The sequence below is a fragment of the Accipiter gentilis genome, chromosome 15 (genome assembly GCF_929443795.1).
Source record: "Accipiter gentilis chromosome 15, bAccGen1.1, whole genome shotgun sequence".
Lineage (NCBI taxonomy): Eukaryota > Metazoa > Chordata > Aves > Accipitriformes > Accipitridae > Astur > Astur gentilis.
Window position 1 is genome coordinate 10,997,538 of NC_064894.1, and position 27,149 is coordinate 11,024,686.

Sequence of the window (27,149 nt, forward strand, 5' to 3'; positions counted from 1 at the left end):
TGGAGCATAGCCATCACAGAAGAAAATACAGGTTCATTCACTTTCCAGCCATCTGAGGAGACAAGACCAAATGAGTTCAGATTCCATCCTGCAGACTTTGGGTGCCCAGGAAACCAGGGCATTACATCATCCAGCGGAAAGGAGACAGCAACTTGTACAGTCTCTGTAATGCTGTAAGAAACGGTCACTTCTCTACACAGTGGGGAAGCTTCTGTTTTTAAGAAGAAAATCAACGAGTCAGTCACTGCTTACAATGTGCAATTGTCCAAGAGTTGCAAGAAAGCACACGGAAGTTACAGCACTTCAAAAGCTAACTTTGGAAAACTTCTTTCTCCAGATAATTTTGTCATTTAATAGCAGTAGAAGATGTGAACCCACACGGTGGATGTGTGACTTAAAGGAGCAGTCAGTTTGATTTCCCGAAGTGGTGATCAGCCCATGCTGTAGCCCTAAAGGACTCTTTATTTAAGGCATTGGCAGGTTTTTCCCTCAGCGTGCATATGCCAAACTGCTACTAAAAGCTTAGCATTTAACCACGGAAGGAAAATCTTGAAAGCGGTTCATGGGTCTACGCTAAAAACACTAGAGCTATAATTAAATCAGCTTTTAAAGCAGTGTAACTCTTCCAAGAGCTGAGATAGCACTCTTTATTTTAAGCGTATTTGGAGAAAGAGGAGGAGAGAGGTTGAGTGGAACCCTTAAACCAAACATTTTCATGTGAAGGTTTGGAAACTCCTTTTAGCGTACTAAACATTCACCAAGGCTTCCTGTAAGCATTGGAGTTTGTCCTTTCGCTGCTGGCTCAATTTTCATCTCGTTTGACCTCCCGCAGCCGCCTGAAGGCCCGTCTGCAACCCTGCGGCAGCTGTGCCCTGCAGAAGGACGGGACGGGACGGGACGGGACGGGGGGGGCTGGGGCTCGGAGAGCCCCGAGGACCGGCGGCCAGCGCTGTCGGCCAGGGGCGCCGGCGAAAAGCGCCCGGGCGGCCGCCCCCGCCGAGCCCTCGCCCACGCCCGGCAGACGCGAAGCACCTGCGGTTTCCGCGCCCGACGGGCGGCGAGGGCCCTCGCTGCGGGCGGCTTGGCTCCCCGGGGCAGCCTTGCGCGGGTTGCCCGGCGGCTCGCCCTGCTCCCCGTCCCTCCTCCCTTCCCGCAGCCGCCCCCCTCTCCCGGTACCGCGGAGCGGCGCGGAGCCCCCCCCCCCCCCCCCTCCGCCCCCGCGGCATGGCGGGGCGGGCGGGCGCGCTGTGGCTGTGCACGGCGGCGGCGGTGCTGTGCGCGGCGGCGGAGCTGCGGCTGACCCTGCTGCACACCAACGACGTGCACGGGCGGGTGGAGGCGCAGGGCGCGGGGACGCGGAGGTGCGCGGCGGCGGCGGCGGCGGCGGGCTGCTTCGGCGGCGTGGCGCGGAGAGCGGCGAGGGTGGCGGCGGAGCGGGCCGCGCACCGCAACGTGCTGCTGCTGGACGCCGGGGACCAGTACCAGGGCACGGTGTGGTTCTCCCACTTCAAGGGCCGGGAGGCGGTGCACTTCATGAACCTCCTGCGCTACGATGCCATGGTAAAGCGGGCCGGGGGCGGGCGGCGAGCGGCGCGGCGGGGGGCTCCCACCCCCCGCTCCCCACCTCGGGTGCTGGGGCTGTTCCTCGCTTTCCTCCCCTGCTGCCGTTTCTTTTGCATTGCCGCCTTTGGAGTGCGTAGCGTTGCATCAGAGAAGGCTGTAGGTTAGGCTAAAACCGTGGTCGAAGGCGGCCGGGAGGTAAGCAAGGAGAAGAGAAGCAATGGGATAGGTGGCAGGCTCCCGGCCGAATAAAGTCGTGAGCTGGCAGCCCCACGGGCAGCCAGGGACCGGGAGCCAAGGCTGCACAGAGGAAAAGACAGTGATGCGGTGGAAGAGCTCCCTTTGGGAGAGGCAGCGGCTTGAGGCAGGCAGGGGGCTGGACGGGCTCCGTTGGGGAGGGGTAGGCAGAGGCATGGAAGCGAGCCCAGCAAAAGCTGGGCAAGGAGCCTGCCCTGCGATGGAGGGACTAAGCTCGGCCATGGCTCGCAGCCTGCGCTGCTGGCTTCGGTCCTGCGGGAAGGGACAGGTGGCACATGTTGGCAGCGCTGTTTCGGAGGGTGAGGAATTTTGGGTTTCGTCAGTCCCACCCTGGGCGTGTCCAGTCCCACCAGAGCTGTGGTCATGGTGGGGTGTAAGGGGTTGTGTGCGACTGGCCCAGGGACTGTAATGGCATCCTCTCTGAGGGAGCTCTCTGAGACTGTGCCAGTCCTGCACCTTTACTCTGTCTCTTTCGGTTGTCTGAGTGCTGAGAGGAAAGTAGAAGAATTTGAGACCGATGTTGGGGGATGTCACTCCATGTCCTTAACTCTTTTGTCTCAGGGCAACAGCCTGTTAATATAGAAAGAATTATCGTGCCTTATTTTGCTTGCGCACAACCCCAGAAGGGAGGAGAGAGATTAAAGTTGTTTGGGGGTGAGTGCTGTTTGAGAGTGACTGGGTGTTTATTTCATCCCAATTGACAGCTTGAGGGGAAAATCTTCAGTGCATATCACATCCTCTGTCTTCATCTTTTTAGCCTTCTCTGGAAGGGACTGCACTTTCCCAGGTAAAAATGGCTTCATCTGTTTCTTTCCCTCTGCCTCAGAGCTGCTACAGAAGGGAAAGGGATGCCCTAGTGCACTCTCCTAGGCTAAACACACCTCATACCAAACAGACAGATCTGTGAAGGATACTGCTCCCCGTTCACATCACCTAATGAATGGTTTCCTAACCATAAAACTAACATTAACAGGGTTTTTCCTCCGGATGGTGACAGGGAGGAGTGTGTGCGTTCAGGACTCACCCTCACTGAGATCTAGGGAGCACTTTGGGGTTCTGCAGTGCAAAAATAGCTCGAGGTGTTTTTTCCTACCTTTCTTCCCAAAGCTTACTGCTGGCTGTCATTTCTTGTGATCATATCACAGGACAAAATTCTTTCAGGCAAAATCAGCAATGTTGAACTAGTGCTCAGTTTCAGAAACACGTTATGTAGGAAGCAACTGCTGACTGTTCAGGAGATCCCATGAGCTTTTTCATCAGAATAAGATTAAAAAATGATTCCACACCATACTGGATAGCCAGAGGCTTGTATTGGATGCTAATGCCTTAGGTGAAGCAGTCAGCCACTTGCTCTCTGTGGAGGTGCTGCATATTATAATTGGAATATTGTCAGTGGATAGAAGGGGATAGGATAGACTGAGAAGCTACAGAGTCTTTAGCACTTTTCTCTGCTACCCAAGAGCCTGAGGACAGATGCCTAATGTTGGGCGGCACTGCAGCATCCTTTTTGGTTCTTCTGTCCATGGACCGTGGGGGCCATGCAGTGGGGTTGGTGGCCAGGGGTGGGCACAGGGAGCAAGGTAAGAGCCACACTGCAGAAGGGTGAGTTAATGTTTCTTTAAGCAAAATTTGGGAAGTCACATTCCGAACAGAAGAGGTGGGGATTACTGAATTGGTTAAAAGTGAGATACAGGAGTAGGATTACAAACAAGCTGAAAGAAGGAATGTGAGTCATAGAAGTTGTTACAGGGTGGGGGCAGGAGCCATAGGAGGGTTTAGGGCAGCCAGGCAGAGTTAGAGGTTTGTTCCACAAATGGGACAGATTTCCTTTTTTCCTTTTTTTTAGGTTTCCTCTTTTCTCATTTATGCCCGTTATCACCTGAAGCCTATTTTCGCCTGTTTAGCTAGGTATTGCCTTCCGAATTTTCTTGGCACTAGCCTTGCTTTTTGGTGTAATTAACACCAAAATCCAAATTAAGTACCACAAAGGCAGTAATTGGAGGGGTGATAGAAGTCTTCTAATTTTATTTTTAAGTTGCATCCTTTTGTTAATTTGTATACTGATTTTGCAATATTTTTAGGCTGGTTTCTTGTGAAAAGGAGGATTACATGATCACATGCTGTGTGCCTGAATATTTCTGGGTTTTCCCCCTTGTGACTTACACTTACGTTGGCCAGTGGATTCAGATTTGGTGAAGGGATATTGCACAGGTACAGAGACCTAGAAAGAAGCTCTGGACACGAGCGTAGTTAGGTAGAGTACAGGAACCCAAAACGCTCCACATCCTCCTCCCAAAAGGAGGAGCTGCATCAAAAATAAAACTGTTATTAGCCACCAGTGATTTCTCATGAACAAGAGACTTTATAACCACCCACACCATGGGAAAAGTTTTGATCAAAGCTTGTAACCTAATGGACATGAAGTAATCCAAATGGAAGATACAAAGCCAAGAAAAACAATGTTTCATAAGTGGTTGGTTGGGGGATTCTTTCCCAACAAGCTAATGGCAGTTATATCCAATTCAAATTCTTACTTCATTTTCGACCTTTTTTGAGAGGTTTAACTGCATATTTAGGAGGAACGGAAGGCATATGCATCAGCCAAAAGGAAATAGCTTGATACCATTCTGAGATGCTGTACCAGTCCATGGATGTCTTTTCAGAACATCAGGCAGCATCTCCTTAGAGTGTTATTATTTTTTTAATTATTTTTTACAGCAAATTAGACTGCAGTTAGAATACAGTTAGAAATGGAATATAATTGGAGTGCATTGTGTCTTCCCAAGTCAGGATTTTCTTAAAGATAGTTCTTGGTTCTTTTGAAAAAGTGCTGCAGCAGCATGCAAACAATTTGGCTTCTTTCCTGCAGTGTGAGTAATGTTCTCACTAGTGTCAGAAGGAGCAGTTGGTTGCCAATGCAAGTTGCTGCCGATACCCTGATTTTTCGCAGGGCCGTTGACTACCTGCCTGTGGGGATTAGAGGAGTCAGGGGTCTTTGTCTCCTCCAAAAGAATGACACTGCCCATCAGTTGATTGAAATACTGAGATTCCATGCCTGTAGTGGTTTCATGGTCTTGCTGGGGTTGGAACATGATCAAGGTCAATGTAATCTGTTTGGGGAATAAAAGTTGGAACAAACACATAGGGGTTGTTTAAGTAAACCAGAGAGGTATATAAGTCTTTTTAGATGATGTATGCGACTTTCCTCACTTTATCTTCAGAATGAAATTATGAGCACACTTTTGTCTGGAACTTTTGGCACACTTTTGGCCCATTGGCTTTAGCACCCTTTTCATGCTTTGCTCCAGTTGCCACCTGAAAACTTGTACCAAGTTACCATGTAACAAGTTACACTATTACCACATTTCTGTAGATATATCTTTTCCTTCATTAACACCTAAATATGCTACAAGGTTCTTCTGTATATTGTGCTTCTGCAAAGTTGCTGTCTGTGGAGGTTTTGCTGGCTGTTGCCAAACTTGCAGGTACAGGCATGTGGCAGCTTAGGCAGAGCATTAAAAAGGGACCAGTAGGAGAAACTTCCATGGTCCCTTAAGGTAAGTCCGTTTTTGTCTGCTTAACCAACTTAGAAGAACTAAACATTCTCATCTTGTTGGTATTACCTTGCTAATAAATAAACTGGGCTGCTCGTTTTGTGTGATAGTCTTGGCACTTAACAGTGTTAGGCACACACCTGCATGTGTGCACACACACCTACTATGGACTGTCTGTGGAGATTCTCCCTAGCTGATAAATGTTAGGGCTTCCACTAGGTAATGATACTGATGATGGCTAGAAAATTATATTTTCTTGTTACATGTTAAAGCACACAAGAACTCTTACAAATGTGAATTAAATATGTTTAAAAAACTTAGTCCAAGCACAAACTCTTAAAATGCATGTTTTGTTTAAAGATAACAAATATTGTCATTGGCATTTAACAGATTCTTCAGTATTTTTTTAAACAATGTATTTTCCGTACACAAAATACATGTTTTCCTTTGTGGTTATTGTTAATCCGCTTTCTTGCAGTTACAGGACGAAAAAACAGTGGGTTTTAATCTGGTATGTGATTACACTTATTTAGATAGGTTTTAGATTTTGACTTTCACATCTGTATTGATATAAGAGAGTCTGAAAAGCAAAAACCTAAACCTAAAAAAAAACATTTCTGTGTTTTTGAGAAACAGGAATGTGCTGGTTTAGACAAGATAGGGTTTTCTTCCCTAGAACATAGACTTTGTTTTCTCAAACATACCTTGTATACCATTTATGATTGTATTTAGACTGAATATTGGAGGCAGGGTCTTATATTTTCTTCTTGCTTTTCACAGGCTTTGGGGAACCATGAGTTTGATGAAGGTGTGAGCGGATTATTGGATCCTCTTCTTAAAAATGCTAATTTTACAATCCTGAGTGCAAACATTAAGGGGAAAACACCATTAGCAAACGAAATGATGAAATATGTTAATCCTTTTAAAATAGTACATTTTGACTCAGAATCAGTAGGAATTGTTGGCTACACTACAAAGGAAACTTCTTTTCTTTCACAGCCAGGTATGTTTTCATTAGTATATAAGTTTATATCCTTTGTTATTATTTTATTACTTGCCCACTTGTTTTAATCCAAAGATGAATGTTTTCAGCTGAAAAATGAGAAGTTTGTTGTTGTATCAGTATTTACTTGTATTATTATCAACTTTGTAACTGCCTGATTTTTAAACTGGAGAAGGCTTGTTAACATTAAAAGCCATTTTCATACAGACCTGAATTATTTAGCATCAGTGAATTATCTAAGAATAAAAGAAGGTCAGTGAGATTGCAGGAGAGCTGGGGATGGGGTTTTTATTGTTGTTTGGGTTTTTAAATATTTTTTATATATATATTTTATTGTTATTTATCCATTTTAACAAATGTTAAAACATGAATACAGCTTGTCTCCAGAGTGAAATGTGTTCAAACCAAGACATTTCTCTGTGTGTTGAAATTTTGCTCTTGGATGCCTCCCTGCTCAAGCCCTAGTAAAAGCAAGGAGAGCTTCATACGCGTTTTTGAAGCAGAAGTTGCCCAAGATGTTTTTAGCCTCTCAAATATTTCCAGAAATTAGACTACAGAAGGAACACCCATTCAGCTTTTACCACAATTGCTTCATTCATGAGTAAAATTAGAATTGATGAGGAAAAAGAATTCTCAATTTCTGACTATTTTTTCCAACATTTAAGGGGTTTTGGTTTGTTGAGTTTTGTTTTTCTTTAGTAAAATAAAATAGTCTATGGGAATGAGAAACACATTTAAATCAGCTGTAGGAGATCTGAGTCACTGCCTGCTCAAAGCTCAGCCTTCCTCTGACAAAATCAGACCTTCTTCCGTGGTTTTTGCAGTAGTGATGCCCTAAGGACTGGTTTAAAACATTTTCTACGTTGAAAAAGGACTTCATATTATTACTTCTCTTTCTATTGCTTAGTAATAAAGTAATGCATAGCTTTCTTGAGAAAATGAATATTCAATACTTTGAGGAAGTATTAGAATATAAAGCTGTTCTTTCTGTGCTTTTTAATTCCTATGCTGCATGTTTAAGCTATCAGGAAGTGGAGTCTGAGGTCAGAATAGACTTCTGTATCTCACTACTATTTTACAGTGGTGTGGTTTTGGAGTCCTTTCTTTTTTTTCCCCCAATGAAAAAGTAAATTGATCTGTATTTTGTGTAGGCAATAGAATTTCACCTGTGCTTGAGGGCATGAGGGTAGATATCATCTGACATCATGCTAAGTTTGAAAAATGGACAGATGGCCAATATTGTTCTTCATTAAGGATTAATAAAATAGATCTCAGCTCTTCTTCCAAACAACTGTGTTGGTGCAGTAAGGTCATCAAATTAACTGTCTTGCAAATAAATGTACTAGAGGAAAAGCCAGATAGTGTTGGAATGATTCTCTGAAGCATTTAAGTACTTTTCTAGTAACATCTAGACATCATACTGAATACCTTAGTATGCTAAGATGTTATAACAGGGACCATAACTAGAAAAAACAGTGTTAAAAGGGAAGGCTTCTTAGGTTCATAGATGGAGCTGAAGCAGCCCTAAGCCAAGTATATCCCACAGTGTAACTGAGCAGCAAGCAGGGCAAATTCTAACAGCAACATTTATGGTGATCGGAGTTTTTATAATTTTCCACTTTGCCTTCTCAGTGTGTGGAGGAAATTTTGGAAGCTTTGAAAATGTGAATTCAGGATATGTTAATATAACTCAGTGACTGTATATCACCTGTGACCTAGCAATCCTTCAGACTGATAAAATCATGCACCATGGGTCGGTGGCAAAATAATTATCAACCTAATTCCTTAATTCAACGAATAAGATACATTGTGAATTTTAAATTCAGCACCTTGCTTATCTCTACACACTTTTTCAGTTTTCGCAGACTCTGCAGCAATTGCTTTGGCATGCTGTACACTCTTAGGGCATTCTCAGGGCAAATAGGAAGCTTGAAAATGCTGAAACATGTGAATGCCTACAGGACTACATTCCGCGGAAATCTTTTGAGTGTGATTTCTTCTATTGTTAAATCTCAATAACTTCCACACAATTACAAAATTACAACTTGTACTTTTCATAGTCTGCTTAAAACAGCTATCAACCTGCTTGAGCAGAGTATAAAGCCCTTAAATCTCAGTGTTTCCATTGTGAAGGAACAATTAATCTCTGCTGAAGGTACTGTTAATGTTACTGTTTGGAAACCATAGGGATGGGGAACTCTTAGCACAATTTATAAATTACAGCCAATTGGCAATTCTTCTAAAGTTCTCCAGCTGTATACAGCTATCTCAGCTGAATGCCCAACCAGTTTTTCCACGTCCTGCAAGAGTTGTTCGTAACTTGGCACATAGACTGAGTTGTCTATGATTTGCTTTGCACTGATAATCCCAAGGCCATCTTTCCAGTGTTTGATGTTACCAGCTCACTTGCTTTAGTTCTGCTATGATGTTGTAAACCCCACAAAATAGTTAATGTCTTTATCTGTCCTCAGAGATGCTACGTACACATTTGGTGCTGCGAAATAATAAGTCTCATTTTGTCTGCTGTCTTTTCATATAAGGTGGAAACCCAAAGCTCCTTACTCTGTAACCCTACAGGAAGCAAAATATTTACTAAAACTATCAATTTGGCAGAGTTTTCTAAAATGGAATTTTAAATTCCATTTATTCCACTTTATTCTGGCTAGCTTGCATAATATTTTTAACATGCTGCCAGCTCTTTCTCCTCGTTCATTTATAGCACAGTTTGGATGTTTTACCTGAAACTCTACCCCATCTGAAAAGAGAAGGGGATGTCACATCAATTTACGGCCTTGAAAGAGAACTGAAATACTGACACGAGCAATAACTAACTCTTAAATAACCACTTTATTTCAGTTCAGATTGTTTTGAAAAATGGGCAGTTGAGTGCTAAGCTTTTTGCCTGGTTTCTTAGAGAAATGAGCACTGTGTAATTGCTCTTACAGTCCCCTGCTGTATAACTTTTGAACCTTTTGGCCCATTTCAGCTCAATTAGATCAAATGCTGAGATGACTAGGATATGAAGCTGTGTGAGGTGCCACGGCTGGGTCCCGGAGAGGGGGTGCAAGAAGCCCCTGCAGCCCCCAGGCAGGAATCCCTTTCTGAGGTTGAAGTGGGCAGCAGGCAGTCGCTGGGTGGGTGAGGTTTGTTTGGTTTAGTGTGGGCTGAAGATTAATAATAATATGTCTTCAGTGTATGTTGCATTGTAGGCTGCAGTGGTGTAGAGGGGCGACAGAGCTGGTGTTGATGGGAAGAGCTTCGTTATCCTGGGCCACCTGGCTGCAGGCCATGGGTGAAGTTAGCCTGCAGGCAACTGCGTGCTAGCACAGGTAGTCAGTGGCTCGCCCTTGCTCTTCATTTAGAGAACTTTTTATAGAACTGGTCCCTGGACCGTGGTGTGCATGGCCATTGTAGCTGGTCCATGGGTGGTGAGATGAGCACGGGAAGGGCCTACGCTCAAGGAGCATTTCTTGGACTTCTCCTTTTGCCAGTAGCTCTGCATCAGGCCCAGCTTCTGTCAAGCATAAGGATGTACAAGGAGGGGCTGAAGCCGGTAGCTTCCTTCAGCCTGGAGAAAGAAGGCTAAGGGGGAACTAAGTGCAGTCTTCCATTGTCTTAAGGGGGTTTATAGAGAAGACAGGGACAGACTCTTCCCAGAGGGGCACAGAGAAAGGACAAGAAACAATGGGCTCAAGTAGTACCACAGGAAATTATGGTAGGATGTAAGGAAAAAATTTGTCACGGTAAGAGCAGTTAAGCCATGAAACAGGTTGCCCAGAGAGTCTGTGGAATTTCAGCTTGCTTGGACAAGACCCTGAGCATCCTCATCTGGCTTTGAGTTCCTGCTTTGAGCGGGTTTTGGACTAGATGGCCCCCGGAGGTCCCTTCCAGACTCAATTAACTTATGACTCTTTGATTCTAAGAAGAGGTCCACAGGAAGAAAATGTGGGGATGCAGTGCACAATTCACTCTGCAATGTGCAGTACAGAGATCCCCTCTGGCAGTAACAGAACTATTCAATGGGTGTGGTGGTGAACCAGTTTATGTAACCCTCTTTTATCTCTTCCATTGTAGCAGCTTCCTCTTCATTTCCTGAGACATGTTGCACTGGATTGTGAATTCGTTTCACTCCTCCCTTTATTATGAAATAATGTAAATCTTTTGACTTTAAAAGCATATTGCAAAATGGTTTGATCAAAAAACTCTGCAGGAAGGAGAGGAATTAGGTAGAGGGGGAATTGCTAGAAATGTTACTTGGTTGTTTTCACCAGAAAGTTTAGGATTACAGTTTGTTCAGTCTGTTCTTAAACTCTATTCTTAAAACTTTGTCAAAGAAATTAGCCTCTTATATAGGGAGTAGTTTTGCACAACCCAAAACACCGTGCCCAGGATAAAAGAGCATGTTTGTCTAGGGCTCTTCTGTTTGTCATGTTAGAATAATATTAGCAGTCACAGAAACCTTGCAGAAAGATTGCGAGTTGCCCAACATTGTGGTCCAGAAAAGGCTTCTCCATTCTAGACTTTCTGTTCTTTATGTTCTCATTTCAGGATGGTAGCTCAATCGTGTGCTGTGCTGTATTGGTATTACTGAGAGTGGCTCACATTAGGTGAGATAATTTGTGTTAAAAGGCAATTCAGAGTTTAGTGCAGGACTTTGAAGAAGCTGCTATTTAAAGCCTCACGGTGAGGGGGAGGAAAGAATGAGATAAGTGTGGAGTAAAAAGAGATTTAACTCAGGAGAAGATCTTAAAGAAATAAAATTTAGGAAGAAAAAAAGCTTTATAGTACAATACAAGTGTTTATACTCAAACACTTACTGACATATTTACTTTCCTTTCTCTACTTAAATAATAAAAGCCATTCAATTTTTGATCCCACAGCTGGTGTCACTGGAATTTTTTTATGGAGTTACAAACTTGTTTAGTATGGGCAAGTACATACAGCTCAGTGCAGGAATGTTGCATTAGTCTAAGCACACAGGTGCTCCTGAGAGACTGGACAACATCAGATCAGGAGTTTGAACCAACTAAGGGCATTTGAAAGCCACTGACATTCAAAGTTCTGATAGTTATACAAAATAGTATCTGATATCAACTACTTTTTTTTTTTAAACTAGTAATGTACTTTGTAAATACATTCATGTTTGTTTTTTTATTTTTAAGGGGATGATATAATCTTTGAAGATGAAATTGAAGCACTGCAAGTACAAGTCAATGAACTTACTGCTATGGGAGTAAACAAAATAATTGCGCTAGGACATTCTGGTTTTTCTGTGGACAAAAATATTGCCCAGAAAGTGAAAGGAGTGGATGTTGTAATTGGAGGACATACAAACACATTTCTCTATACAGGTATTTTACTTCTTACTAAAGTGTTGCTTCTAAATCAAAGCTGAAACTGTTTCTCTTTAAACTCGGAGAACTTTCTCAAATACAGTTTACTTCTGGCTGTACTGGGCCGGATTCATAGCTGGTAGGTATCCATAACTACCATGGAAGAAATGAATTTAAAAAAGTCTGTGAGCAAGAAGTGCCCTAACTCACTGAAAGGTTGCTTAATGCTGTGGATGTTCAAGGTGATCTGTACAAAGCAGGACAGAGGAATAAAGGTAGTAATACTGGTAAATTACTACTGGGTATATTGTACCTATTTCAAGCTCACACATATAAAGGAGTAAATAAGATGTTTACATTTAAACTTGTGTGTGACTTAACCAAAAAGATCAATCATACAAGACTTCAAAAGTGATACAGATGTTGATTTTCTGTAGAATCTAATTCTGTATTTGTAGGTCTCCATTAGCCCTGCCATTAAAAAACTTTTCCCAAATTTCCTCTTTTTCAGTCCCTCTTTTAATCTCTGACTTTATTCTTCTTTTCCCTAGAGGTAGGCATCATTCCAGAGATAGACATTGTTGATCGGACTTCTTCCGCAGCAATGCTACTTTAGGCAAAACTTGCCATCAGCAGCTTCTCCAGTGCTGCTGCCTTCCCTGTGCCAGTGTGTAAGGACACAAGTAAAAGAAAGGCTTGGTTTTTTTAAACCACCAAAGATAGCTCATTAAATTTAGCAGAAACTTCATTAACTGGTTGAGACTATAACAGGAACTTTCTGTAATTTTCAGTGAAATTTCCCTTATGCCCTAGTCACAGGGGTAGCACCATGTACCCTAGGAACTTAATCACTGTCCATTTCATGCTCTTCTCTCCCTGCTCATCTCCTCTCACTTTCTCATGCCTTTTTTGTCTCATCCAGATTCTCACCTTTTACTGTCCCACTTGTTGAAGAGAAACAATCACATGCTACATTTAGACATTAAACAGTTTGGAATGTCTCTTGAATTTGGCCATAGGGAATAACTTTGGTCACTAAGCTGGAGCCACAAAGGATTTGCACACCTAGCTACAAGTCAGAGGCAACAAACACTTAGCATAGGGGTGCAGCAGAGAAGTGACCAAACTTGAACAGATGACAGGACCATCCATCCCAACGTCTTGTCTCCAAGAGTGACCGAGGGGGAACGGTGAGGGAAGAATGGACAAGCCTATAGAGATGCTGTACTCAAATCTGTCCCCATCTCCTACCAGCTTGTGGCTCAGGGGCTTCCCAAGCCAGCAGTGGTGTCTTGGTGTTTACTAGCTCCCATTGGAACTTCTCTGCCCTGTACTTGCCCCATCTCCTCTTGACTGCCTTCAGCCTTCACGACAGCCGGTGGCAGGGCATTCCACCGCTGACCTGCACGTCCTGCAGAGACCTTGGTCTTTTGTCTGTGTGCAGCCTGCTGCTTATTGGTGGCATTTTTCAGCAGTTTTACTGAATTGTTTTTGAGATGGGAAAACCAAGGATGCACACAGTATTCAAAGTGTGCATTCATCGTGGGTTTACACAGTGGAATCCAGATTCTTACGCACAGGCTCATTAGTCAATGCCTGTGTAGCTGTAGTAGTCAAAATGCCTTATTGGTGTACTGCAAAGGGGTGCCACTGTTCACGCTTTGAAATCGCAATCTGAAGTGCTCCAGGAGTTGGGATATCTGAGTTCATATCCTGTCTAGATCTGTAGGAGTTCACATGCACATCTCTTGTCATCCCAGGGAGTACCCCACTGTCAGGCTTGACTAGGTGAAGCTGTTCCATCTCTCCCCATTTGAAGCTGTTCTAGATTCACAAGGCCAGAGAGAGCACACAGGATGGGACTCTGCAGCCTTCAGGTTAATGACCTCAGCTGGGAGTGGGTTCTGGTCCCTTTTCCAAAGGCTGTACTGTTTTGATAAAACAAGTCTCTCTTACTTTTTTATTAACACTGGAGAGGTGAGAAAAATAAAAAATAAGAAGAAATATCTGGGGGAGATACACCAAAAAATATGTATCCACTTATCTAGTCAAAATATGTTTTTTCACAGAATGTGGTCTGAGTCTATAATTTTTATTCCAAGTGCTTAGAAGCACTTGCTAGTCTGTCCAGGAGCACCATGAGTGCACTTGATTCGCAATGAAATAGCCACATCTCTGGAAGTGATTTGACTGCGGAGTAAAACATCTAATTTTAAATGTCTGCGTGTGTGTGTCTATGTGTACATATAAGCTCTCATTTAAATCAAGAGATGTAATCAATAAATGGCAGCAGAATTTGGGAGAATGTTTCAGCTCAGTCTAAGTGGAGACATACCAGCTGGTCAGCTGAATCTCTGGCTGTCATGGGAGTTGAGAGACATACTGCCCATTCAGACACCTCCATAGAGATATCTTAATATAAGGGCCTACTCTTGGTCTAGTCCAACCTATCTGTCTCTAACACATTTGCAAATCTCCAGTTTCTCCACAGATTATGTGGCAAATGTTGTCTTGACTTGTTCAGGTGTGCTTTGGGTTTGTAGAAGTGATTCAAACACTAGTGGTAATTTTAGGCTAGAGCATTTTAATTTCTGGGTTTCATCAGAAAGCATGTTCTGAGAACATAGTGTGTTGGCTAAAACAAGGTGAGAAAATAGGAAAGTGTTACAGGTTCTTCAGTTACCCATGTGAATTTGTGCATTTGTAATGAAATAGCATCTCACAATTTGACTGAGATGCATGTGTGAATTCTAATGCTGTTTTCTGTGGCGATAAGATGCCCTGAAAAGTCTTCATTTCAGAAGGAACACATTTGTCTTACAATGGAATAATGCCATAGTGATAATTAATCCTGCAAGAAGTATCAGTATCACAAAGTATTTCTTTGAAAGCAAGAAATGAATAAGGCTCTGGACAAGCACTTAACTGTGTGCAGCTGATGTAAACTAAAATGATGACCAGAAAGCATGACTTTCTTTTGCTAATGCTCTGTTTATTTGAGGACTACACAAGGGCAAGAGATCAAAACTGATTCCTTTTTCAGTTCCAAAAAACCCACAGCCACTTTTGCGTGCATAAATCCTGCAGTGTTCTCATTAACTACAGGATTTCTTAAATTCTTCCCAGAATAAATATCAAATAGTGAAGATGCACCACCAAGAAACCAACTCTGTCAGCCAGGCTGAAAGTAGAAAAACTACTTGTCTGGTAAATTTTTTTCAGCTTGTAGTTTGTTACAGCCATTCTTCCTGGAGTAGGAGGAGGGATCAGAGATAAATAGGAATAATGTTGGAATTCTACAAGGAACATTTGTCATGCTGCTTATCCCAGGATTTCATATTAGGTAAACAACTTTAAATGGAAGGAAACCAATTGTTCTGTGAGCAGTGGAAGTGAAAAGCCTGCTTTCCTCCAGATTTGTGTCCTCTGTGCCTGCTTCCCCATGCTCCCGTCCTGCTGCCCGACCTTGGTCTTTGCTGACGGTGGGGTAGAAATACTGACAGGAATAACAGGAGGGGGTGATACTACTCAGATAATATTATCAAAGAGATACAGGGAGAAGGCTGGTACACTTGAGACAAGAGCTGTGCTGCGTAGTTTTCTTTGCCACTTTCCTCCCCTGTGTGTTTTCTAAATCCTGTGGTAGCCTATGCCAATTGAGCTGAGACCTCTTTTCTCTGTAAATGCCTTGCTTTAATCTGTCTGTTTCCAAGTCCTACATCTAATCACCCTTCAAACTTTGCAGGCTGATAAGAGTTTTAAAACCATGACCACATAACTCTAATGCTAATGAAGTTTCCTTTCTGCAGAGGGTTTACAGCCTGTCGGGAATTTTGGAGGTTGTTTGGTGTAGTAAAAAAAAATCGGTTGAGTGTATGCACAAATTCACAGAACTGCTTGTAGGTATTCTAACTGCATATTATCAATAAAAATATATTAGACATTTTCATATCAAGAAGTCCTGTGTATGTTTTACTAACATTCTCATTTTCTATCTGATGCAGAATAATGTAGTGTGAAGGCTTAACAATAAACTTTTCAGCCAGAGGCTGGTGTGTGTGTGCATTAATTACTGAGAGGTTTAGATTGAAATAGTTGGAATGAAAAGTTCTTTTGTTACTATTGTGACATGATGTCATGGAGGAGTGTGCTGTCACAATTTAAAAAACACTGTGGCAGTTATTATAGCTCATGTCCTGAAAACAACATTGTCTCATATGAAATAACATAACTGAACAATCAAATGTGTGCTTGTCATCCAATACTTTCATTGTTGTTTCTGCTTAATATCCTATTTGGTTTTTTTTAAGGCTGAGAAATATTTGAAATGTCATTCTAATAATTCCTTGAAGGTCATATGAGCTGAAGACCTGCTTTACATGTTTGTTTCATACAGGCAACCCACCCTCTACTGAACAGCCAGCTGGCCCGTATCCATTCATGGTTGACTCAGATGATGGGAGGAAGGTGCCAGTTGTACAAGCTTATGCTTATGGAAAATATCTTGGTTACTTAAATGTTACATTTGACAAGGAAGGAAATGTAGTTGAAGCAGTTGGAAACCCCATTCTGCTGGACAGCAGTGTTCCTGAAGGTATGTGGACTAGACATTTGAATTTGCCTGCAGCACTCTACTACAATTCAAGTGTTATTACGTTAAATACACAGTACAATGTCGAAGAAGAATTAGGCTTTCTTCCTGAGCTTGCAGTTCTCTTCTGTGTAGGGTTGTGTTACAATTGTACCCATTTGCCTCTAGTTCTCTTTCTGAACAGTGGCCTTTGAATATGTACAAATTCAGTGTATGTTTTTGTCCATTTAAAATCACTGAAAGTCCATTTGTAGGAACTCCGGTGGTACACTACCTTACCATTTAGCACAGCCAATTTAGCTAGCCTTGTAATTATGATTTAAAAGATTATGAGGACTAATTTACACTCTTTTGCTAGAGGGCGGGTTCTTCAGAACAGAGATTAGGGCAATATAGGAAAGTGGAAATGTTCCAGAAAAAAATTTTAATACGCTGGCAATGTGCAAATATAATACATAAACCCCACGTCTTCCTGTTTTCAATGCTGAGTGTGTTCAGTGTTTCAGCTCCGAGACATTTAAAGAACTGGGAGGAGGAGAGTCCTTCTGTTGCTTTCTGTTTGTAGCTCTGTCTGAGCTCTGTTACCTGTTTTTTGTCAGCTCTGTAATTACCCACGGCTGGTTCTCTAGTCTTTGTTTCTTGTCCAGTGTTTGCTGCATGAAGCTCTGAGGTTTTATCACACTTTCTAGGTTCTACCAGAGTCTTTATAAAATAAATCCTTTAAAAATTACTTGTTCATAGATACTTTTATTTACTATGTTATTCTCAGTGATCTGTTTATGTAATGAGATGATGTAAAGAGGCTTTACATTCTCTCTCTGATGTCAGGAAGAGTAAAAGTTCAGATACATAGGTGTTCTCATTTTACAAATTATGTTGCTGACAGTTACATGGCAAATTGCTTAAAACGAATAGCTGATATAAAACATTTGTGACATTATCTGGCTGTATGTACAAGTATCTTTGTATCTGGTTTTTTTTTCCTGAAAGAATTAGATTTGCACCTGGCAGAGAGATATACATAGAGTATTAATTTCTATAAAGGGTTTATTCCTTGACGTTGATATTAGAGCTAGTATTCCTTTTAGCACTACATTAAAGAGGAGGAAGCTATAAATAGAAAAAAAAATGTCAAATGTCAAATAAAGACCAAGCTCACTTGCATATTAAAAATTCTCTCACCTGTCAAGGTAGGTGCTACAAACCCCATCTGTCTGTGGTCAGAGGGAACAGGACTGGGTAAAAATATTTTTAAGTGTTCTAGAAGAGATAGCCTTGCCTAACAGGAATAGCTTGTTCACTTCATTGTCCTGTCCTGCCTGCTCCTTTTCCAGGCTTTGTTGGAAGTGAGTGTAGATGTTGTGTTGCTTGAAGAGCCTTTAGAGAAAGTGTAAAATTTTAGAATCATGAAGAACAGGGTTTTTCCTAAGCTTTGTATTCACTGAAGTGTCACTAATATGAGATACGTGTGATGCTTATTTTACACTTCTATACTACTTTATAGATGAGCACATTAAAGAAGAAGTGGAAAAATGGAGGAAAAACCTGGGCAATTATTCCAAAGAGATTGGAAAAACTAGCGTTTACCTGAACGGTACAAGCCAAGCGTGCCGTTTCCAAGAATGTAACATGGGAAATTTGCTTTGTGATGCTGTGGTAAGACGTTGCCACCGCAGGTGGCTATCAAATCTAAGTGTTACTCTAGAGCTATCAGATGAAATGCTCCCAGGCTCCAAACTATCAGGGCACAGGCTCTGTGCTGCCTTCCAACACCGTAACATCTAGCACGCTCCTAGAAAGAGCTGGCAGAAATGAGGCTATAATGAATCTTCCCGTGTAGAGTAAGGAGTGGTTTATTCTTTGTGTATATCCTCCTATAGGGAACGGCTTGTTCACAGCTGGCTCTGAGGCTGCAGTTTTAAGAGACATGGCAGTCTGATCTAAGACCCCATTTCTCAAGCAAGGAGGAGAGCTCAGCTCTCCTGCCCCTCTCCTGCCCAGCTGTCAGCCCCCTGCTCACAGCATTTGTCTTCTGCCCTATCATTACTCACTGGGCTCTGCTGTCACTTTTTAATGCATTAGGCCAGGAAAAAAAAATCTGGGTAGTTTCCTGCCAAGTTACCGATATGAATTGTCCCCTTGAAGAGCCCAGAAGGTGCCAGCTGAAGCAAAGGAGGGGGAGAGGCCATACATAAGGCTGGGCACAGAAGAGGTAAAAACCCCCAGCCCAGAGGGAGCCACTGGCCCCTGCTGCATCCTGACAGGTATCGCTAGGCTTTAACAGTCACGTAACACCAGAAGGTCTCTTTATGAGAAGTCACTTCTAGTTCTTAAACTAGCTGGTTTTGATTGTTTTACTGTCCTACAGTGGTACCATTTCCTTTGGGTGCTCCCGGGAAAAATGTTCACTAATGTGACTGTTTCCAGAAAATGAGCATTGCCATAAACGTCCCACCGCATTGTGGACAGGAGCCAATTAATAATCATGAGTTTTCATTTAGATATGTCTGCAAATCTATTTATCCACTCCATGTGATTCCTTTTATTGTAATCCTTAAAGTAATTCTTAGTTCATGGGATAATTTCCAAATTAGATTAAGATTTGGGTATTCTGCATACAGGTCTACTAAAATTGCAGCACCTTGCTTTTTTTTCCTGCTAGACTTTCTAATATTTTTATTTGAAAAATGTGATCAAATGTTTTGGCACTTTTCAAGCTTAAAGAAAGTAAGTATAATCTTTCAGGAATCTGTAGATTTTCTTGCTATATGTTGTCTTGGGAGGTCAAATTCTACTTTAGTTAAATTGATGTCTCTAGACAACAACCTGCAGTCATCAGTAGATACATGGATTACCCTTCACGTTCTTTGCCTTGCAAGTTCTACACTTGCTTTCCTGTCCACTGCCATGCATTCAGGGTTATGAAGGTAAAAAAAAAACCTGCCTGTTCCACAGACTTTCATATTTAGAGTTGTCCTGGGAAATGCAGAGATTGCAAAACATAGAAGATAGATTGATTGGAAGGTTGTGCTGGGTCAAAACAGAAGACCATTTTGTTCGGGGATCCTTCTCCAACATAGCCCAAAATCTCCAAATAAAAGGTTGACAGACCCAGATGGCATTTTACAAAGGACTTTAAAGGGACTCAGACGTGAAAAGGCTGTGAAATTGCTAACAGCACTGTGTGAGCTCTTGTTTCAAACTGCCTCTGCTCAGGACTGGAGAGTTGCAATCCATTCATTGATTACGAGTATGAACTCAAGAATATCTCATGGATCTGGCCATAGGGAATAACTTTGGTCACTAAGCTGGAGCCACAAAGGATTTGCACACCTAGCTACAAGTCAGAGGCCACAAACACTTAGCATAGGGGTGCAGCAGAGAAGTGACCAAACTTGAACAGATGACAGGACCATCCATCCCAACGTCTTATCTCCAAGAGTGACCGAGGGGGAACGGTGAGGGAAGAATGGACAAGCCTATAGAGATGCTGTACTCAAATCTGTCCCCATCTCCTACCAGCTTGTGGCTCAGGGACTTCCCAAGCCAGCAGTGGTGTCTTGGTGTTTACTAGCTCCCACTGGAACTTCTCTGCCCTGTACTTGCCCCATCTCCTCTTGACTGCCTTCAGCCTTCACGACAGCCGGTGGCAGGGCATTCCACTGCTGACCTGCACGTCCTGCAGAGACCTTGGTCTTTTTTCTTGCCCACTGGCTGGATGTCCGCTGGAGGCCAAGGAGTAGTTCTTGCACTGGAACACTTGGTCCCTGTCCACCCTCTTCACACACTCATGATTGTCAAATATTTTCCTTCCGTTGTCTCTTTACCAGGTCAGACAGTCTGAGCCTACATGATCTTTCTACATTCAGAAGCTTTTCTCTGTCTTTGATGATCTTTGTCACCCCTCTGAATCTTTCTTAGTTTTTTTACCCTTCTTGAAATGACAAAACACACTGATTCCCACCCAGCCTCCACATGCCCTTCTTGATTTTATAGACTTCTGTCGTGGCCTTCCTGTATTCCGTTCTTTGTGAGACTGAAGAGTCATAACTGTAGTCATTCCTGTATGGAAACCTATCCCTCCCTTCCATTATCCTTGTTTCTTTTTTCAGCCTTTTCGTGTTCTACTTAGTTATTTCTGAGGATTAACACTGTAGGATTATCATCCCTATGCAACTGAGTAAATCCCTGGTCTCCATTTTCTTTACTGCTTAGAATGCCACAAGCAAATATTGTCTTGTCCTTGCATTTTGTCTGAGTCTGGCCACTGCTGGAGACAAGATGCTGTGCAGAGTAGACTTTTGGGTCTGATCGCGTATGCCCGTTTCCTGTTCCTCCACTCTTCTACATCTTCCTAGTTTGCCAAGACCATTCCAAATAGAAAAAACAATCTCAGAGAAGCTGAAAAATCTTAATTCCCTGAAACATAAAACAAGGGGTAGATTTATTTGGACATTCCCCTACATGTTTTTAACACACAGCTATATTTAAGGTCCTTTTCACCTCTCAGTTCTCCAAATATGCTCAAATCATTTGTCTTCATCACAATCGCTGGAATCAAAAAAAATCATCCTTCCTTTGTTCACCTGGCCTGCCCTGGTCATGTCATAGACACGCAGACTATGGGAGAGTCCAAGAGTTCCTTACAGAAAAAGGCAAATTTTTTTCTTGTTAGAAGTTTAAAAAAGCAAAATACTTATTTTAATGTGTTTTGCCTTGTGGTTTTTTAATAATTAAGTGTTTTACAGTGGGGCTGAAGGTAATGTCAAAGAAGATATAAAACATTTCTGTCTCTTTTCAGTCTCAGATTGTATTGGGTGTAAATTTCCAGAGCCTAGACTAAGTGAAGATTAAAAATCAGTTTAAACATTCTCCTTTGGTAGCTTTATGAGAATATCGGACGTCCAGATAAAAAGTCATGGAACCATGTTTCAATGTGCATCCTGAATGGAGGTGGGATACGGTCACCCATTGATGAACAGACCACTAATGGTATGTAAAATTACAAGTTGAATGACAAAGTTATGAAGAAGGAAGAATCAAGTTATCATGCAAGCCTGAACAGTGTTAGGTATGGGCTTGTTTTGATGGGATTTGCACAGTGTTTGGAAGAGATTTCAAACTTTCTGAAATCGTTATCCATCATTGGAACACAACTGCACTCAGGCTGACATTAATAGAAGTTACTAGCATTGTTTGTACACAATGCTTTTTATAAAAATTTCTCTCTCTCCTTACTGTCCTGGAACAAAAAGAAAGACAGTGGATATTCTTCACCTCCTACTATAGAGGGTCATCCAGTATGGTTGCTGGGAGCCTTCTGTAGTCTGCTGTAGAATAAGTTCTGGTTTTTTCTCAGTGGTAAGGTTTTACAGTTTTTATTTTCCTGATGCCACATAAATGAAACCTGAAAACAAACACCTTTTTTCATTTTAGCTAAATCTTTCTGTAGGACTACGTAAATCTTAAGCAATTGGAAAAATTGCTTGACTTAGTAAGAATGGTTATGTTTCTTCATCTTAGGTTGGTGGTTTGTAAACTCTTCTAATAGAGTTATTTGAATAGCAATACACACAGTTACAGATTTATTGGCCTTGATACTTGCTGGACGATAAAGATGCAGCTTCTTTAATTGGGACAATATATGTGATTCTCACCTCTACTGGCCCTCATTTTCTTAAATTGTATTTGCCATGTTCCTTGTCAAAAACATACTGTTAAATGAACATAAAATGATTTTGTAAACTTAAAAAAAAAAAGAAAGAAGTAAATAAAGTCTCATTCTCCCAGGTAGCATTACTGTGGAAGATTTGCTGTCTGTTTTGCCATTTGGAGGTCGTTTTGATTTGGTAAGGGTAAAAGGCTCCACTCTGAAAGAGGCTTTTGAGCACAGTGTGCACAGATACGGAGAAGGAAGCGGAGAGCTGCTGCAGGTTGGAGGTACGTTTTCTTCCTTCCTCTTCTTGGTTTTCCAAACGAGCCATCCCTTCTGTTGGCCTTGTTTGTATTACACCTGGAAGCCTCTTTAAGAATAGAAATCAAATTCGCCATACATCCGAGCCCTGTGCCTCACATGTGCCAGGTAACTAACACTGTTAATCTTGTGTATGTTTAATTGAGCCACTGCAGAACACAGGGCATCGCTGTTCCCTTCAGCAGAGACAGGATTCCCATTTAGTTCAGTAATCTGTAAAGGCAGCAGTTTAACACTTCAGTTAACTACAGGAAGATATAATTGAGTATAGCTGTTAACACAGTAAGAGCTACAACAAACTCCTGTTTTCAGTTCTTGACTGGCAGCCTACCTGAAACCCCAGACTAGATGTCTCTGCCAATTGTTGCCAAATTTCAGTTTATCAAAATCATTTTGTGCCATTGTCTAATTATTGCTGACAGTTTTGGAGTTAGTCCAAGTGGGCTATGGAATTGCTCCAGTGAATTTCTAAATATTTTAGGGATGAACAGTTTGTATTAAAAACATGCATTGCAGCTCCCCATATATTTATCCAGATGCGTACTAGGCTACAGTCACGTTTATTCCTGGTCTGTGATGCAGTGCAGATTTTATTGTTTATTTAGCAGAAAAGCTAAACTTCAACAGCAGGGGCTGACGGATTTCCGCCCCCCCCCCCCCCCCCCATGCCTTTCCCCCCCGCATAGCCTGGTGATGGGGGCATTACTCCCACTATGTGATTTAGAACCCCCACGTGCCAAGGACACAACCCATGTCTCGCACTTTCACCAGTAAGTTACCACTAAGGTAAAGCAGCAGGAGCCCCTTTGCTTGCTGCCTTCTCACAGAAAAAGAAGATAACTGGTAGCTCTGGAAAGGGTTCAGGACAGAAGATCCAGAGCAGGCAGAGCGCCAGGGCTGGAAGAGCCTCTTTGCTTTGGATGAGCTTTAGTGGCTTCTTGATCAGCAAATTCTTGGCAATGCTGTTCCGGGGGGCCTAGGTCTCCCCAGGCTTTGACTGAGGAAGGCTCACAGCTAGAAACGTTACTTCTCCTACAGTGAGTAGAAACCACAACTTTTCAGCCCTGGCTTGGCTTTCTTTTTTCAGGACAGTACTTATTATCCATAATAGCTGCTAAGTTAGGGTAGCTGGCTGGCTTTAAAAGAAGTCACGTCTGCCAACAAGCCAGGGGAATGAGAAAGCATATGACTACAGAAATAAGGGAAGGTATTTTTATCTTGCAGTATGCTAATCCCATGAGTTGCAATTTTCTTCTGTGGAGTAGCGATGAGAACAGACAATCAGATAAGTAACTGAGGTAGGACAATGCTTCAGCAATTCTCTCATCTCATGAATTTTCTTGCATAGTTGAGCGGCGTGCAAGGAAGATAAGGCATTAACTGGTGTAACTCAGAACAATACAACCTCTCAGTCACAGAAGCTAATGTAAAGAATCAGCTGAAGATGATGGAGGATGCTGCTTCTAGCCCTGTTATGTTCAATAGGCACTGCATGAAGTGGCATTCAAACGTGTATTTTTGTAGGCATCCACGTGGTCTATGATCTCTCCAGAGACCCAGGAAGCAGAGTTGTTAGCTTAGAAGTGCTTTGCACAGCCTGCCGAGTCCCAGCCTACGTCCCACTCCAGATGGATGAAATATACAATGTGACTCTTCCGTCCTATATGTTATTTGGAGGAGATGGCTATCATATGCTGAAAGACAAAAATCTGGGGTACAGTAAAGGTAAGTATGGGCACCAACAGGGTAGCAGACAAACAATTCCTAAAAGTTAAAAGATCTTTCTATAGTATAAGTCTCAGACTTCTTGCTTTTACTGGATAGATTCAATTTGCTTCCAGTCTGACTGCTCTGGAGTGGTAGTTTTGGTTGTAGCCAGTAACTGTATTATTTTTTCACTTAAATAGTAAGAGTTTCAGAGAAACTGAGCCTTATCAATTCAGCACTGCTTAGAGAGCAGTTCTGAGATCATGCTAAACCAGAAAAAAAGCCAAGACCACACAATAGAGTACATACTACGCGTACTGCCTTGCACGTGTACTCATTACTGAACAATGCATCAAAAGGAAAGGTGCTATTTTCTTTAGACTTTAAATTTCCACTGTACAGAAGTATTTGCAAAGACAGAATTGTCACCTCTACTACTAAAGGACATACAGCTCAGGCAAGCAACACAGAGGCTGAGAGGAAAGATTCTGACTTGCTCTGTGGGAATTAGCCTGCCCCACTGAAAGCAGCGGGACTCTCACGAGTTCCGCAGGCAGCAGCACGCAGGGTGCCAACAGATGCCGCACGAGGGAGGCAGAAAGGAAGTGTTTTACAGTGCTGTCTTAAGATCTGCTATAGCTGCATGCAAACTTAGAAATTCAGCATTCATACCAAAAATTCTGGCTACAAACCACCACAGATGTTTTATCCATGCACAAGAAAATTCTCTCCACACCCTCACCCTGTCTTGGTGTATACTGATTCAGCATGGCAAACTGTAGAAAACAGTTTGCTTTAAAACTTGAGCTAAAACTGCAATTTTAGACAGGTTCTCAAATTTTGGTTAACAGCTAGGCTGCTGGAGAGAACACTGTTTTGTTTGTTTGTTTGTTTGTTTAGGTGAACCCGATATTGAGGTTGTTTCCCGTTACCTCCAGAGAATGAAGAGAGTTTACCCAGCAGTTGAAGGTCGAATAAAGTTTTCTTCTGGCAGTCTTATTGAAGCAAGTCTTACCCTGATTTCTGTATTGTTCACTGTAACGTTCTTGCATACTTGATTTTTGCTTACTATGTTTTCATTTGGAGGAAGGCAGGAGGAGAGATGATGCTGATGAAAGGAGAGAACTGTTCTCTTTGCTTACACCTTAAAATGAATGAGTGTTTAGGTTTCTGCATGTCAACAGTAAACACAAGCAGTTGGCTTTAATCTGGTAGAGTCATTGAAGCACACAGTGCAGAACGAGTAGGCGGAATTCATGACTTCTCTTCGTTTGGATCAGCAGGTACCCATAATTCAGTCTGAGGTTTCAAGAAGCAAAGTTCCAGTGAATACTAATGTTCCATCATGAAACAACCACTCACCGAAATGGGATATTTTTATTTTTTAAAACTCTTTTAAAAGCTGCTTTAGATAGTGAGTTGATTAAGAATCTGATTCCAGTAATGTAAACAAGCTTCTAGAAATGGATTTATTATAGATGCATATACCTTTCTTTGATCTCCACTCAGGGTTGAAGCTTTCATTCTAATAATTCTACGTTGCTTCCAGTCATATTTATCATACCTGCACCAATGCCTGTAAGAGCTGGATTAAACTCAGTGTCATTAAAAGCATGAGGTCCATTTACAAGCAATTAAAAAAAGTTTTTCTATTTTACTTTTGAAGATGCAGCATCTCACTTATGTTTTCCATTAATAAAGGATGGAATGAAAGCTTGATTTGATTTTGGTAAATGTTAACAAATTGAGTATATATACTTCACTATTTAATATGACCAGTTTGGGGACTGTATCTAGAGTGAGAATACAATCTGTGATTACGTTTCAGAGAAATATGCTCAATTTTACACCTTTTTCCACAGACCAAAGCACAGGACTGCTGACCATTACTCTGTATCAGTGTTCAGAGAGAATGTCAGATGCACGCATTGACTCCTGCAGCACTGTGGCATCCTTTGGCAGTAGCCCAGTAATGGGGCTCTTTACAGCATAACCTGGCTTTATGATAATTGTGATCACAACTCAAAGCCTGTCTCTTCTATGGGAGGGCTGTGTTTAAAAAATACACAGTTGTAAGAGATAAGCTAATGAGTATAAAATCAGAAATCGGATTAAATGCTAAGTGTACATTCCTGACACTTTATCAAGAAGTGACTGCTTACAAATGAGTGCAAATGATGATTATTTTTCTAAGATTGTTCATAGTTGGGATTTTTACATCAACATGTTTCCTTGCTGTTTACTGCTGTATTAAACTGATTATCAGTGTTTTAAATAAGCCTGCTTTGGTTTTCTGGAAAGCGCACTACAGTCTTTTACGGACCAAAGCTACTTGCCTCTTAAATTGACTGCACCTGCAGATTTCAAGGAGAAAGTGCATTAAAATATCAGTATGCTTAATTTTTAAGACCTCGTTAGCTTCCACATAAATTCAAGAGTTGCACATGAAAAGATCTGGACTACACAGCTGCATTAGGTAAGCTGTGTTAGAACAGGGAGACAAACAACAACTGACCTTGACAAACTACTATTTATAACATGGCATTGATGATTTGTTAGCACCAGTCCCTGAAGTTATTAATTTACAGAATGGTCTTCCCAAATCAACACAAAACCAGTAACAGACAGTGCTGTGCCTGCACACCAAGTTTAAGGAGTTGTAACAACTCCTTTGTCATATCTGGAGAGAAATAACGCTTTTACCTTCTTTTGACAAACAGAAGGAAAAGGTATGCAAGAGTAATACAGCTAGATAATGCAAATTGTATTGACAAAAACCACTAATATGGCATTAGAGTGGTTGGTTTGTAAAAAAGGAGAAAATGGGTGTTGTCTGAAAAGAAAAATTGAGGAATGCCTATTAAAATATCTCTGTATTGTTCTGTGAGTAAAACTTGTTAAAAATCCACACATGAAAAGTCCTTTTCAAAGTCTCTTTTATAAAGGGTGGGCCAACAAATTAAGATTTACAGGAAAAAATCTTCCACACATTTTTATACTAATAAATTTTTTTAAAAATGCTATGAACAGGCTCACATCCTCTTTCCTAAGCCTGTAAAGAGGACGTCAGAAAAAACCCCAACAAACCCAGATAAGAAATTGCAGAAAAATAAAAGCTAAGGTAAAAGTCAAAACCACTCTTCACACCCATTATTATTTTAAGAGTGCT

At 41.8% G+C, this 27,149-nt stretch overlaps 1 protein-coding gene across 1 annotated transcript; it reads left to right on the top strand.

Moving 5' to 3' along the window:
• Positions 1 to 1,098: 1,098 nt before the first annotated feature.
• NT5E (5'-nucleotidase ecto) lies at positions 1,099 to 27,149 on the top strand. Its single transcript, XM_049818115.1, has 9 exons — positions 1,099 to 1,560; positions 6,153 to 6,375; positions 11,538 to 11,726; positions 16,105 to 16,302; positions 17,804 to 17,955; positions 21,183 to 21,291; positions 22,090 to 22,239; positions 23,798 to 23,998; positions 24,881 to 27,149. Exons 1-9 carry the CDS (start codon positions 1,225 to 1,227, stop codon positions 25,036 to 25,038), a joined length of 1,716 nt encoding a protein of 571 aa, XP_049674072.1. The 5' UTR covers positions 1,099 to 1,224; the 3' UTR covers positions 25,039 to 27,149.